The 12,756-nt window shown below is 47.6% G+C and overlaps 1 protein-coding gene across 1 annotated transcript in view; it reads right to left on the reverse strand.

Moving 5' to 3' along the window:
- Positions 1–2,914: 2,914 nt before the first annotated feature.
- shroom3 (shroom family member 3) overlaps positions 2,915–12,756 on the reverse strand; it is a gene marked incomplete at its 5' end in the record, with an annotated part of 62,639 nt that continues 52,797 nt past the window's right edge. The window contains 13 exons of the mRNA XM_080510297.1: positions 2,915–4,074; positions 4,277–4,398; positions 5,043–5,208; positions 5,378–5,477; positions 5,946–6,079; positions 6,860–7,100; positions 7,993–8,674; positions 8,758–8,792; positions 9,928–9,986; positions 10,129–10,405; positions 10,907–11,063; positions 11,161–11,373; positions 12,191–12,666. Coding sequence (XP_080366423.1) covers positions 3,727–4,074; positions 4,277–4,398; positions 5,043–5,208; positions 5,378–5,477; positions 5,946–6,079; positions 6,860–7,100; positions 7,993–8,674; positions 8,758–8,792; positions 9,928–9,986; positions 10,129–10,405; positions 10,907–11,063; positions 11,161–11,373; positions 12,191–12,666 — 3,010 coding nt within the window. The 3' untranslated portion in view covers positions 2,915–3,726. The remainder of the gene's footprint in view (positions 4,075–4,276; positions 4,399–5,042; positions 5,209–5,377; positions 5,478–5,945; positions 6,080–6,859; positions 7,101–7,992; positions 8,675–8,757; positions 8,793–9,927; positions 9,987–10,128; positions 10,406–10,906; positions 11,064–11,160; positions 11,374–12,190; positions 12,667–12,756) is intronic.

Below are 12,756 nucleotides of genomic sequence, written 5' to 3' on the forward strand. Positions count from 1 at the left end.
CTCAACATCCCCATGTTCCCCCTTTTACCCCTTTTTAACATCAATGTCTGTTCTTTAAGTTCGAACATTCTAATTGGCATTGAATTTTCCAAAACTATGTCGTATCCAAATTGATTTCTCCAATGGTCAGTACAAACATTCTACTATTATGTGTTTAATTTCTGACATTCCATTATTGACCTCTTGTCTTGTGCACCATATTCTCAGTTTCTACCAGTTTAGAGAACAAACACGCATAATTCAATTCAAACTTGCTTGAGGGACTATGGGGCTTGTTACAGCAGGAGACTCGGGTTTCGTTCTGACCATAGGGCGAATATCTCGGTCGTCTAGTGAATCAGTCAATTCCCTTTCAAATGAAAGCAGGGACCAAGAGTTCAGTCTATCTGTCAATATAGTTGCCCTGGTGCCTGTTTTTATCCGACTGACAGCTGAAAAGAGTCTCGCCACCGTTACACGTTGCCACGGGCAACGTGAGGAGGGTCCGTTTGGGGAAAATATCACTGGGCCGTGCATCGAGTACTTCTACGACTGTTTCTTTTTTTTTTTTGCTCGTCAGGGGTCGTGTCTTTCTGCCTTTCTTTTACCCCTGATACCCCAGCATTCAATCTCATGTTTATTCATCAGCTCAACTGTCAGTGCCGTTACTTTATCAAATGTATCCTTTTCGTTCCTTTCAGGAACGAAAAGGATACATTTGATAAAGTAACGGCACTGACAGTTGTGTGTAACTGTCCTTGAGCCCTTCAATCAGATCAATACAATCTAGAACTGATAGTGTTGAAGACTGTATGCCCTTGCCTCTGCATTTGCTGCACTAGGGAGTCGGCTTCAAGATTTGTTCGGCCAGAACTTTCGTAGAATGTGGCGAGGGTCTCCATTCCAACATAGGTCCCGGGAGCGTCAACACCTCACTGACGGCATTTGACCACGAGCTCCCCCCACCTCGCGTCAAAGGATCCCCGACGACACTTCCAAAGTCTTCGCTGACATGGCCTCTGCTGTCACGTTGTCCATTTCCACAACTCCCTCCGCCCGCTCTTTCAATGTGCCGTTGTGTGACACACACTGCCACTCACTCTCTTTTTGACAGGCCTTTGCACTCACCTGCTAAAATCGCATATGTGTCCGGCTCTTTTTTTTTGACAAGGAGTGATGCTGCGATCCCCAGTATCTCATTTTGTGGTGCAGTAGTTTAACCATCCTTGGCTAATTCATCCAGTCACCTTTTGATTTCTGGGTCATATTTAAAAAACCAGGTTAAGTAGTTCCAAAAAGTTACCCTTGTTTAAGGCATCTTGGTTTCCCCGATGCCCACGCAGTGGGATTTCTTGTTTTGCACAGAACAGGACGAGATCTACTACCATCCTGATGTGTATGTCTTCCAATGGAGGACGTGTCGCCGGCATCGTTGTTCGGCTGGTTAACGATATTTCCCCGTCCTGGCCGGTGACTTTGCTTGAAACCATCCGGGACAGGATGGGGAAAGGGTGGGGCCGAGCAGGATGGCAACTCATCACGTAAAATGGCGGGAGTTTTCCTCCTCTTGCTCCTCGGAGCAAAAGGTTGAGCAAGAGAGTGAGAGCTTGTTTTAAAGGATCACTCGCTGGTGACGATGCCGCCTGTGAGCAGGTTTAAGAGTCCACGTGTGGGGTAGAAGATAGACTCTTCCAAAAAAAAAAAAAACAACCTCCAGAAACACCAACTCATTCAGAAGTCACCACTGTCACCAGAAGCTTTATTACATTTTCAGTTTGATTAAATCTATTTGGAATATTTTCAAAAACCACGCATTCAAAATGTGAAACACACCTTAACTCCAGCACACATCAACACATCCATACATATATAGCTATAGAAGGGAGTGACTTTTTGTTTTTTTTAAACTGAGCTTAGTCATTAGCATCTTTTTAATTCTATGAAAATGCACATTTCACTTTATCCAGTCATTTAATTCAAATGGTGAAACTCGATAAACGGTAATATTCAAGTCTTTATTGTATATTATCACTGTATCAGCTCCTGAGAATCAAACCGGGAGAAATAAAGTAACTATATTTAATGAAACAAAAAAGTTTCCACCGCTTTCAAAATTGCTGTAGTGATTATTATTATTATTATTATTATTATTATTTCATTACCCTGTTCCAGTAACATTTTTAACAGCTGTAACAAAATCCAACACAAGACTGCAAAAATTGCTTTAAATTGACTTTTTCTCTTGTTTGAAACGATAATGAAAGGAAGAGGATTCTAAAAGAGGTCATCGGCCAGATGTTATCCTTTGGTGTTTTTAAAAGACAGAAAAATACTTTTTTTTCTTAAAATCCATCTGAAGTGAATGAAAGTCCACTTTTACTGTTTTAAGTCTCTTATATACTCACGAGGTTTGTGTTTCCAGCATAGTGCACCGGTCAATCCAATCAGCTTCTTCCACTGTCTCCCATAAGGAGAAGGTGACCTACAGCGGTAAATCTTAAAGCTGTGACCCTCGTCTCTTCCCGTCCATGCGCTGGAGTCTCGCCGCTTTGTTCTGAGGGGGGCGCCGTCGACGGTCTGATCCGGCTCCCGTCCCGCTGCGGCTGACTGGGATGAAGCCGTGGCGCCGGGTGCTGCTGAGGGATCAGCAGGATGAACGTGCAAACTGCACAGAAACGGACGAGGAACTCACACACACCACCAAAGTGCTGATGACCACTACACACCAGAGCGGCTGCTGATCAGGTAATAACACAGAATTTACAATCTTATATGGACATGTGCATGTGAAACAGTTTCTCTCTCTCACACGCACCGATTGCGTAGATAAAACAACAGAGTTTAGGATTTATAATGTATATTTATATTTACAGTGTACAGAAAAGCCTTTGTTTTCAAAGGCTTTATCATTTTCACTACATTTGTGAACGTCTTTCCTGTCATAGTCAAAACACTGTACATATTTACATACTTTTCATTAGTAGATCTGCCTGTGTCCGACTCTGGCTGCTTTCTTCTGTTGATTTGTGAGGCTGGTCCTGTGTGATCTGATCCACCGATATGTTGTGCTGTATTTGATGCTTGCACACATAATGCAGAAATCTGTGTATTTCACTTTTTTTTTTTTGCATTCGAATATTTTTGTGACACCATGCGTGCATATGTAAGCATCCTGCACGTCTTTATACTTCCCGATAGAGCTCTGCCTCCACCTTCTCCTTTCTGTGCATGTTCCATTGTTTTGTTGCAGGAAATTAAACACAGCCCCTCTGGGTTTGACGTTAATTTATTCTCTGCAGGTTGCCTGTACATGTGCGAGTGCTGAAGCAGGCGTGGTGCGTCTCTGAAAAGTGACTGTGTCAGACAGACAGTGAGGGCTCCTTCCTCTTTGGGAGTTCATGATAGGGGGGGGGGGGGGGGGGTTTGCACACTTCAAACCACTGAAAACACCCTGAAGGCTGCTGGTTGGAGCCTTTTGGCCAATAAAAAAAAAAACAACAACATTTAACACAGACATACCAAATATTACTTGATAGTAGTTGGAAACCAGAAAAATGCAAAAAATAAAAAAAAAGAGGTGCAAGTGGAGCCGTCCTTCCTTTAACCTGGACTTTCAAGAACGTTTCAGAGCAAAAGTGAGCAGAAGTCGCTGGTCCAACAGTCAGATTGAAGCACGTTCAAGGTGTGTGTTTCCTTCATATGACGCTCCCGAGGAGTCTGATCTGAGGAGAGAAACTGTCTCCTGTTTCACAACGACGTGACCGTGGCGGACCTGACCGTGTGGGCCAGGCCCGGCAGCAGGGAGGAGCACGGCGAGGGCCGGCGCTGGGCCTCGGCCACCTCCGGCGGCAGACCTTCCAGCAGCCGCGCCAGCCGCTCGTCCTCCTGCCGCAGCAGGTCGTCCAGGCGGCGCTGGCCAATCAGGAAGGACGGCTTGGCGCTGACGAAGCGGCGGTAGTCCTGCAGCTGGGGCTCGGGAAAGTATCCGGACAGGATGGCGTGGACCGCTCGCTGCCGCCGGTCCAGGTTCTCCTTCAGCTCACGGGCGTCTTCGGTTTGGCGGAGGAGAAGAGAGCGCTTGTGGTCAAGGGACTCCTGGAGAGGGCGACACAGAGGCGGTCAGCTTCAGGTCTGAAGTGCAACTGTCACACATGACTGGGATTGTTACTCAGGACACATTTGCTACTGATTTTTGGAGCCGGGCATCAACCGGCCTCCGGTCCTGGTCCTGCACACCGAGGGAGGACATGCAAACTCCCCAGCTGAAGGCTGCAGGACCAGATCTGCGTTGTCTCACCCGCTCCTCTGCAGCGTCCTCTGCTGGCAGCGCTGCTTCCTGCAGCCCCAGCAGAGCTCTGTCGATCCTGGACAACCGGCTGCACAGCGACAGCAGCAGGTTCACAATCTTATCCAGGTCTCCTGCAGCAAGAAAACACAATGAGCAGGTCACCAGGCTGTGTGTGTGTGTGTGTGTGTGTGACATGTGTGTGTAACGTGTGTGTGTGTGACATGTGTGTATGTGACGTGTGTGTGTGTGTGTGTGACGTGTGTGTGTGAGACGTGTGTGTGACGAGTGTGTGTGACGTGTGACGTGTGTGTGTGACGTGTGTGTGTGACGTGTGCGTGTGTGTGTGTGGCGTGTGTGTGTGACGTGTGTGTGTGCGTGCGTGTGACGTGTGCGTGTGTGTGTGACGTGTGCGTGTGTGTGTGCGTGTGTGTGCGGCGTGTGTGACGTGTGTGTGTGACGTGTGCGTGTGTGTGTGGCGTGTGTGTGTGACGTGTGCGTGTGTGTGTGAGACATGTGTGTGTGGCGTGTGTGTGTGGCGTGTGTGTGTGACGTGTGCGTGTGTGTGAAGTGTGTGTGTGACGTGTGCGTGTGTGTGTGTGTGTGTGTGGCGTGTGTGTGTGGCGTGTGTGTGTGACGTGAGTGTGTGGCGTGTGTGTGACGTGTGTGTGTGACGTGTGTGTGTGGCGTGTGTGTGTGACGTGTGTGTGTGACGTGTGCGTGTGTGTGTGTGTGACGTGTGTGTGTGCGTGTGTGACACAGCAGGCGGACGACGCACCGATGAACATGCAGAACTTGTCCCTCTCGTTGGGTTTGAGCCGCTCCTGCACCAGGCTCTCCACGCGGGCCCCCACAGCCTGGTGACGGCTCTGCTCCTCACACAGCGCCTCCTTCTCCCGCTGCAGCGCCGCCATGCTGCTCCTCAGGGCCTCGCACAGCTCCACCTGGTGGACAACCACCAACATCAGCGTGAGCCACTAAAATAGATGCAGGTATGATTCTTCTAGGTTGGATTATTATGATTCCTCAGCTGAACGTGAACTTGAATTCATGAACCAATGTTCTCTATTACCTTTTGTGAAATAATCCGAATGATAAATGTGTTTCTTTCACCTTTCTGCTATCGAGATCTTTCTCCTCTTCATCTAAATTGGTCTCATTTCCTCCGTTGGTCTCTTTGCTCGGAACTGGATCACAGAAGACATCTCCAATTCTTTGAACACAATGAAAACCAACATGTCTAATTGAAAAACTGCATTTAGAAAACATTTTTCGAAAGCTACTCTGTTTCCCAATTAGGTCAAAAAAACAGACAAATCAGGACTCAACAACAGAAAAAAAAGTATAAAAATAAATGTAAAATATATAGTTTATCATTGTGGCCATAATAACTAATGAAGTTTAATGGAAAACTGTTAAACTTAGTCAATAAACAATACAGACTTAAAAACCTAACAACTTAGAAACATTAGAAGGGTTACAGTTGAACAGGATTACGGTTTCTTTCTTTTTTTTTTTTTTTACAATAACCTCAAACAATCATGTAAACTTAACTTTAATCTTTGTGTGGTGCATAATCAAACATGGTTTCAAGACAAAAACTACCAATCCTGAACCACAAATTGTGCTCAGTTTCATACGTTACTGCATCATAACAAAGTCATCTCCATGTCAGACTTGCCTCCTGTCCACACTGTGCCGATGCTGCGATTTGCTGCTGAGTTTGCAGTTTGGGAAGATCTCGTTCATTATGTCTACGGTAGAACTTCCCCCCGAGGCGCCCAAAAGTGGTGCCAGAGAAGGATCGAGTAACACCTGGGGAAAAACAGCCACAAGTATAAATAGCAAATAAAGCAGCATAAAAACCCAGAATCAGAACATGGTGTGGTCACAAAGATGTCAACAACACATGACAACAAATGGCAAAAGATCAGAATATAACAGAGCAGCAAGAAAAAGGATCTGAATCAGCAGTTTACACAAATCAAATGAGTTTTTTCTTTAAATACCACACTCACTATTTAACAAAGTGTGCTGCTGCAAAATCTATTATGAGCAACCTGAAATCTATGTATTTGTACTTTGCACTGTCTGCAGGCTTCATCGTGCGACTTTTTAGAAATGTGTCCAAACAGAACAGTTGTTTCTTCTGATATTTTTTCAGAAAAGAATGAGCTGGACTGGCTCCGCCCACACACGCCCATCTATGGGAAGAGGAGGAGGAAGTACTTCCTCTCGTGGCGCCATGTGCCACATCAGAGCTGCCTGATTGTAGGAGGAGTCAAAGGGGAGGAGCCTATCTTGAGTGGGATTGGCTAAACCCCCGATGACACTATAGAGGGTTTGATTTCTGATTGGCTGGTTGGAACAGCACACTTTTTAAAAACTGGAAGCAGCCAGGGAGAGAGAGGACACACTGTCTTCACTTCTGGGCCGTCCTTCCAGAATTGGGACAATTATTACTGTTGGAAAACCTTGAGAAAGTGAATTTGGCATAAAATGACCCCTTCAAATGTTTATTTTCTATTTTTACACAAAGAAACTTCATATTCTCAAAAGCTCCACAGCCTTTATAAAGCCACTGGAGGAACCCACCAGCTTCCGAGACAGTTCCTCCACCCTCTGCTCCTCCGGGGTCTTTTCCCTGTGGGGCAGTGGCAGGTACTCCAGGCCTGGAGGCTCCTCATCCGCTACGGACGTATTGGTGATGGAGACCCGCGGCTGAGACCTGGACACAGACGGAGCTGAGACAGCAAGTGGCGGGACGACTGGAGAAGGCTGGAGTGAAGGATTCCTGATGGGAACGGAGGAATCGCTCAAGATTTCTGAATCAGAGCTGAAGGCAAAGAAAAATATGAAAAGCAAGGTCACTTAAATACTGTCTGAATCGGGCAACAACATTACTGAATCCTCCAGGTTATATGTCGCACATTCTTTTTAGTCATGTGATTTATATTGAGAAGAGTCTTGTGTTATTGACACTTTGAGAAACTTGTGAGGGAGAAAAGAGAGTTTTGCCGTCATTAAGTAAAAAGGTGGGCTAAAAGCTGAGAAACTAATGCAGAGAATGTTCTGGAAGCACCTGGATCCCTCTTCAGGAGAGGTCTAACTCATAGTCTGGACCAGGGGTGTCAGGGGCCACATCACATATCTTCAGTGGGACGCACCGGTAAAATAGTGCCATAATAACCTTCAAATCTTTGTTGTGGCTCAGAGTATACATGATGAAAATGTTGATCTTTCCACACAAACTGACTACAGAAAATGACTCCAATCTTAACATAAGGACACTTTTAATGAAACATTCAAGTGCAAAATAGAGTGAAACGCCCAAAAACCTTCTCCTACAGCTGTTGCATTGTGGGTGTTTTTACAAACTCACACTGACAGCATGGCCTTGAGGCTGAGGCTGGTTTGCTAACTTTCATGGCAGCAACACTGATGTCTCAGCTCGGGTCTCAGTGTCGTGCCGTGTCCACTACTGCCAGCTGATCTGTTAAAAAATAAATCTGTTTTCCTTCAAAGGTTTACCATTTGCTTGGTGGTTTGGCCGGATTGAGGGATACTTTGCGGTACTTGCCGCCATGTACGTGTCTATAAATACAGATTCACATAGACGTGGACAAAATTGCCCCCTTCACCACCACAATGAGTTGTACTGGAGCCTCCTGGGGGCCGCTTCAACAACCCTGGACCAGAAAGCACCATCTAATTATTGTAAAACAAACCTTTCTGCTGCCTGCTCAAGGAGCACCGGGGGAGGGGGAGGGGGAGGGGGGAAGTCCTCCGTGATGACCGTCTCTTTGATCGGCGGTGTCGGTGAAGGTGAAGGGTGGCGAGGGCTCTGGAGGAAGACCTCATCGAAGTCCTCCTGCATCCGTACGCCGGTGGAAAGTTCCGGCGGCTGCTGGTCGACGGCGTCGAAGAGGCCGGACTCGGAGATCCGCAGCGAGGACAGGCGCTGTGTGGTGGACGGAGGCGGGGGTGGAGGAGCGGAGGACGTGGTCCCAGCAGGTTGCACACGTAGCGGCGGCGTGACAGAGGAAACCGGTTTGATTCGGTCTCTCCTGGTGTCCAGACTGAAGGCTCTGCCTCTGAACGGGCCCGCCGCCTCTTCTAACACGCCGCCCTCACTCAGACTGTGTCTCGTCTGTCTGTCCATCACGCCGGTCTCGACATCTTTACTCCCGTCTCCGCCGATCTGTGGGAAAGTGATGTTGTCCAAGTTGGCCTGACTCAGCCTGCCGCTGGCTTGCCACTCGGCTCCGCCTCCGCCCGCCGTCCCCGGAGGGGAGAAGGGGCAGGGCAGGCCGACGGAGGCCGCTAACGCGGAGGTGCTCAGGGCACGCTGCCGCTCGCTGTTCCTTTGTCGCTCCCGGAGAGGGACGGGAGTGTGGGGGGAGCCGCGGTCTGCGAGAACACCGAAGAGTCAGAGGAACTCTGCAGCAAGTAAGGTCGGCGTTTGTTTGGAAGCTGATTTTCAGTGTGCTCACCTGGAGGAGGTCCGGCGGGCTGGGAGGCTTTGGCACTGAAATGAGAACGGTGAGGTGGTGAACGGCTGTCTGAACGTGGGAGGGACACAGGAAAAGTGAAGAAAAACCGGAGCCCTCACAGAAGTCTGCATGCTAAAGTCTCACGACATCTCAGCTGAAAAAAATGCTCAACAAGGTGGGCGATGCTTGTGTGTGAGAGCAACTTTCTTTCTTTGATTTAGCGATCAAATGTGTTCAAATGGAAAATTACAGAAATAACAGAACAGCTTTCTTGTCTCTGCGTGATGTCTCGCCCATTCATCGACATTCACAATCTAAAACACATGGATCATATTTCACATCATTACTTCAATATTACTTCAAACCAAAAGTCTAAGATTGAAGAGAAATGACTGAAAACAACAACGTCAACCAGCTGTGGATCTGAAATGCTCCTGGTGGAAACTGCAGATGTAATCGAAAAAAAAGAAAAGAAAATCAAACAAAATGTACACTGCATAGAATTGTATTGAAAAAGAGGAAGAGGACTGTGATTTAGAAGAGCCTTTGCAGTCGTTGCCCCTCGACTTGCTTCTGTCCATTGAGCCCTTGACTTTTTACTTGTACAGTTTTACTTATCGTTTAATGCTTTTTTTATTTTATGTGTTATCCTTTTCATTAGTTTGAACTGCATTTGTTTTAATTGTGTTGTCTGTATCCTTTATTCATTTTACACTGTGCGAATTGTGCACTTTTACATCTCATCTGATCTTATGTAGTCCATCAAACAGCCTTTTGGTCGACCGGGATTGATTTTAAATGCTTTACAAAGGGACTTCCTGCAAGATGGCGGATGAGTAGGTCACCTAGTTTTTAGAGTCGGTCGAAACAAGAACAGGAACTCAAAACTAGAAATGCTAATGTCAGAGATTAGAGGGCAAAGAAGCAGAGAGATCACAACGTGGACGAGAGCACACGTGGAGAAGTGGCGCACGCTGAGACCATGAAGGCTATCGCTCACACTGGGAGCAATACTGAAGACCTCCAACAGGAACCCATGGATGGATGGATGTTTTTATTTGACACGCTCTACCACCTTGGACAGATTTGATCTGTCTTCAAGTCCAAACTTGAGTATGAGTCTATCGTCTGTCATATTATAAAGTTGTGCCGGGAGCAGGTGGAAGGTACCTGTCTGCAGCCTCAGAGATGAAGACACCAAACATCCTCACATCACCTGCAGCCAAGTCCTGAAACACAAACCATTCTCTGTAACACCAAACCACAATACATGTTCAACTGTTCAGCTGCTCAGAATAGTTCAAACTCTCAAACAATGTTCTTTTGGTACTCACAAAATCTCTCGCGTGGATTCATGAGACTCAGAGTTACCTGGTTCATCCTCTCTGCTGAGGGCGAGGAGCGGGAGCGGTGATGTTGAGGGAAGATCTGTCTCTCGTCTGACCGCTCCAGAAGGTTCTCGGCAGACGCCGAGCCGGTCCTCTGCAGAGCCCCGTTCAGCTTCTTGGACAGTCCCGGGTCTGCCGGATGTTCTGCACGCCGCCAGTCGTGGCCAAGGCTGAGGTGTCTGCTGGGAGACCCGCCCCGCCTGCTGACCTGCGCTTCAGGGATGAGATCCTGCAGTTCCAGGCTGGAGCCAGCAGGAGAACTGAGAAGGAAGCAGGAGGTCAGGGGGCCAACGAAATCCATTGGCGTTCTGGACACCAGTCCAAAAGTGATACTGCAACAGACTGATTCACTGGTAAGGTGTGCTACAATGGAAGCTCATGCAAAGAGAGCATCCGATTTGCATTCGATTTAGTAAGACTCTCACTATGAGTTACACTGTGGGCCAACGGGAGTATTTAAATGAGGCTTTTGCATGTTTTAGCTCTCTCCCAGTTGCAACACACCTGATTGCTTTTTCAAAACGTGGTTGATGACATCGTCCTTAGATTCAGGGATGCTTTTTTACATGACAAACGACCTGCTGGAAATGGCATCGCTACAACCAAAACCTCCAGCGATTCTGACCCAGGTGTACTAAATGGTGAAGTGTGTGTTCCTCTGTGGGTCGGGTCAGACAAGACCTTCAGCTCGTCCTGTCAGTGTGTTCGTGGGCGCGATATCTCGACGTGGCTGAATGCTGGATGAGGGTAGTTGTGTTTACCCAGGCCGTGGCTGTGCCGGGGGCCTCGGTGTGGTCACCCTGCCCGGGTAGAAGAGGTTGGACTGGAGCATTTGCCGATCAGGCGAGCAGAAACTGCGATCCAGAGCAGTGTCCTGAAGTGAGAGCAGACTGGAGGTGGAGGAGATGCTGAGGGTGTCTGTGAGGAACAAGGGAAAAAAAAAGAAGAAGAAAAAAAAGGAAAGAATATTTGAGGTGTCCTCTCCTCTCGCCAGCGTCTCATCTCCTTTACTCACCCGGATGACTGCTGCTCTCGGGGCCCAGGTAGGCACTGCGGGGTCTGGAGCCACTCCGGTGCCCCCGGTCATCTCTCCGTCCACCTCTCTTCCTCTCCATGTACTCGGCCAGGGCGTCGTGTTGAACTTGCCGGAGGTCGGGCCTCGACGTGGCGCTTCCAATCCGACTTGCCGCAAGTTCGAACATCTTCCGGCGATCAGCCACGCTGGTTTCTGAGAGACACGGAGAAACTTCAGGTCTCCAGGTGTTCACTTCTCTTGCTTACTTCTCTCGTTGTTGTTGTTTAAACTAACATATCAATGATAAGCTGGATGACCAGATAAACTGAGCTACTAATTGAAGGCTGGATTTTTATTAAGCAACGTGTATTTCAGTAAAAAGCCTCAATCTGGTTCGATAAGAGCAAAGACGTAAATCTACATCCTTTAAACAAGCCACAGAAACAAGAATCAACTTTGGAAGATATTTTTCAAATTTGATTTTCATTTGTGTGAGCCTCATGTCCAAGATGCAGAGTTTGTGACATTTTCTTTTTCTGTTTCAGCTTTATTCAGATCTTATAACCTTGTGTCCAGTGTTGCCACAGTGACCTTGAATAAGTAATGTGATTACTGATTACTAGTTCCTCTATCAAAAAGAAACTTATTTACTTTACTGATTGCTTGTTTTTAAAAGTAACGAAGTTAGAGTACAAGTTATTTTTCAGTTACTTTCAGCAGTTGCCGCCACCCCTCCCCCCCATCATCTCAACATAAAAATTACAACCAGCTCTGCTGATCCCTGCCATGTTTATACATATTTAACCTTTGACCTTCATTATTTGTTGTATTTATATCTGACTCACACTTTCATTATCAAATTTTTTTTATTACTGGTATTTATTTCCGCAGAGATGTAGTAGTTGTCTGTTGTCGCACTATATATGTATTTATCTATTTGCACTGCCTGCTCTAAGCTACCTTCTAATGCTGTTAGCGGTTAGCGGTGGCCACAGCTGTGTAACATGTAGTACGCTTTTGCAGCTCTTACCTCCTCCGCGTCTGAAGAGGGCAACAGTCTCTGCATCCGAAACCCCAACCTCATTCATATTCTCTGGTTCAGAGTACGAACGCTTCTTCTGGTCCGCAGTCAGACGCTTGCGGCCACAGATCCGAACCACAACGGGGGCTCCGACAGGCGGGGTAGAGGGCAGGGCCGGTGGGCTCGGGCCTCGGACATCCGGACTGACCACGTGCCTTTCCTTCGGGGTGTGTGGGGACATGACGGGCGATTCAGACTGCGGCGTGATGACGACTCCCTGGGGTTTGGGCATCGTTTTGGGGCCTTTTTTCTCGAGGGGGTGGAGCTTTGCAGAAACGGGCGAAGGCTGATGGCTACTGGGGGAGGAGACCAGAGGAGGAGCAGCGGGAGGTGGGCTGCTGATGGAGGAGTTCAAGTCTCTTCGTCTGAAGGAGGTGGAACCCAGCACCTTCGACTGGGCATCTTTCAAGCAGTCCCTGTAAGATCTGATCAGAGACAAGAACCAAGCATGAGGATCACAACATTCATTTCTAACGGAGACCGAGTCTGGCTGCTACGGAAACGCTGTTTGGTCT

Source organism: Blennius ocellaris (genome assembly GCF_963422515.1).
Source record: "Blennius ocellaris genome assembly, chromosome: 15".
Lineage (NCBI taxonomy): Eukaryota > Metazoa > Chordata > Actinopteri > Blenniiformes > Blenniidae > Blennius > Blennius ocellaris.